A 2,023-nucleotide genomic window follows, 5' to 3' on the forward strand; every position below is an offset into this window, starting at 1 on the left:
CCCCAGATGGCACAAGTGCTTCCTGGATCGACTTTGGCGGTGTTCAGAGCTGCCCCATAACCCGTTGGAACTCCACATCCAAGGAGGCAGATCTTCTCTAGGGGAGCTTTGACATCGACCTTATGAAAATTCGTAAGAAGTGATTCCAAGATTGTTTTATGCACAGGTATCCCACAATCATCGTCAGCAAAGGAGAGAAATTTCAACAACAGTGCATTTCCATTGTTGAATGTTGTAAATTCTAATTAAGTTTAAACAATGGTTCTTACCAATTGGCAATATTTAGATAGTCATCAAGAAATCACCAAAAGTAAGTGAAATTTTGAGTCAATTATTGAAAAAATGTATTTGAATATTTGTTTGTATTTAGATATTATCCCTAGATTTGCATGCTTATCAACTCTATCATACCTTCGCAAGAGAAATATCAGCAATAACAGTATACTCTGAGAAAACAGAGCACCCCATGAAATGGAAGATGGGTTTCCCCTTGCAGGTGAATCTCGTTGTGCCATCGGGCATCAACCCTTTTCCCTGGGTGATTCGAATCTTCTGACACAGATTGGTCTTCGGTGATTTGCAAAATTTGCACTCTCTGCACTGAGGAGTATAGAGGGGGATAACGTGGTCTCCTGGTTGAAACTCTGACACGCCTGGCCCAACACTCTCGACGATTCCACTGCCCTCGTGCCCCAGGATGCTAGGGAAAACCCCTTCCGGATCGAGCCCACCGAGGGTGTAAGCATCAGTATGACATAAAGCCACTGCCACTACTTTGATACGAACTTCGTTGGCTTTTGGTGGAGACACTTCAATCTCCTCAATCGAGAGAGGCTGCTTCTCCTTCCATGCCACTGCTGCACGGCATTTAATTATCTATTTGATGAATAGTAGGCGAAATTAATCAAAAAGTATGAAAAAGACATTAATGCATATATTAATCAATTAGTAATGTCATAACCATTGCAGTGGATCCGGCAAGACAATTTGAACCCCAAATTTATCAATATTTTATTCTAACCACATAAAACTCAGACCAACAATTATATTCAATAATTAGTTAATCTGTGCCTTAAACAAATATAGGGAGATAAATTAAATATTTAGCAATTAGTGAATTGATAGATTATCAGTGGGATTCCTTGAAAGTAAAAAAAGGAAAAACTGAAAAAAAAATTGTTAATAATGTTCATCACCGAACGAACTTCAAATTTTAATGAACTGTGCTTCAATAATGGTTTTTCATAATAACTGTTTTACGTTATTGAATAATTAAAAATTGAGTTATGGCAATTGTTATAGCATGTCAAAGGCATAACTTTGGTTAGAAAATCTTAGGAAGTACTACTCACTTGACCTGCAGTTGCCATTGCGTGGTTTCTTCAACGGATTTTAATTCAGATAGGATAGGACCGTTTGCCAATTTATCAATGGAATAAACCTTTTATTCGTCGATTTTTCGAGATTAGAACGGAGCAAGAGGTCTCGTGTTGTGTTGAATAATAAGTTCAAGGACACTAGTGGTACTTAGACTCCCAGCATTTGCCGGTACATACAAGTGCCGGCAACTGTTGAAATCCAAAACCACATGCAGGTGCATCACATCTCATAAATTCCAATTGAAACATCAGTGACAACATGTGGGGTAATGCACCAGACCCTATCGCAATTCCTGACCGCCGAATTGTGATCCAATTTTCAGAACTTATCATGCATCCAGACATTATTCGCGGACACCGATTTACAGATCTCTATCTCTTCAAATGCTACCAATTGATTAATTATATATAATAATAAGTCATTAATTTATTTTAGACAAAAACTGAAAAAAATGTATGATTTTCTTTGAAGGTCATTTTTTCCTTGGCAAATTCATTAAGTTACTTAAATCGTATTTCAGCTTCGTTCACCATTCGCTTTTCCCCTCACATGAGAACATTTTTTCTTACATCTTGTTCTGAAATCTTTTTCGCGCTATTCTCGTCATCTAACGGATATTATTATTATTATTATTATTATTATT

At 37.2% G+C, this 2,023-nt stretch overlaps 1 protein-coding gene across 1 annotated transcript in view; it reads right to left on the reverse strand.

The window, feature by feature from the left end:
• The window catches only part of Fdh (alcohol dehydrogenase class-3 Fdh), a gene marked incomplete in the record, with an annotated part of 4,236 nt that extends 2,645 nt beyond the window's left edge, over positions 1 to 1,591 (reverse strand). Inside the window, 3 exon segments of the mRNA XM_011303447.1 lie at positions 1 to 119; positions 412 to 876; positions 1,353 to 1,591. Coding sequence (XP_011301749.1) covers positions 1 to 119; positions 412 to 876; positions 1,353 to 1,370 — 602 coding nt within the window.
• Between the last annotated feature and the right edge of the window lie 432 nt (positions 1,592 to 2,023).

The sequence above is a fragment of the Fopius arisanus genome, unplaced genomic scaffold (assembly GCF_000806365.1).
Source record: "Fopius arisanus strain USDA-PBARC FA_bdor unplaced genomic scaffold, ASM80636v1 scaffold00032, whole genome shotgun sequence".
Classification (NCBI taxonomy): Eukaryota; Metazoa; Arthropoda; class Insecta; order Hymenoptera; family Braconidae; genus Fopius; species Fopius arisanus.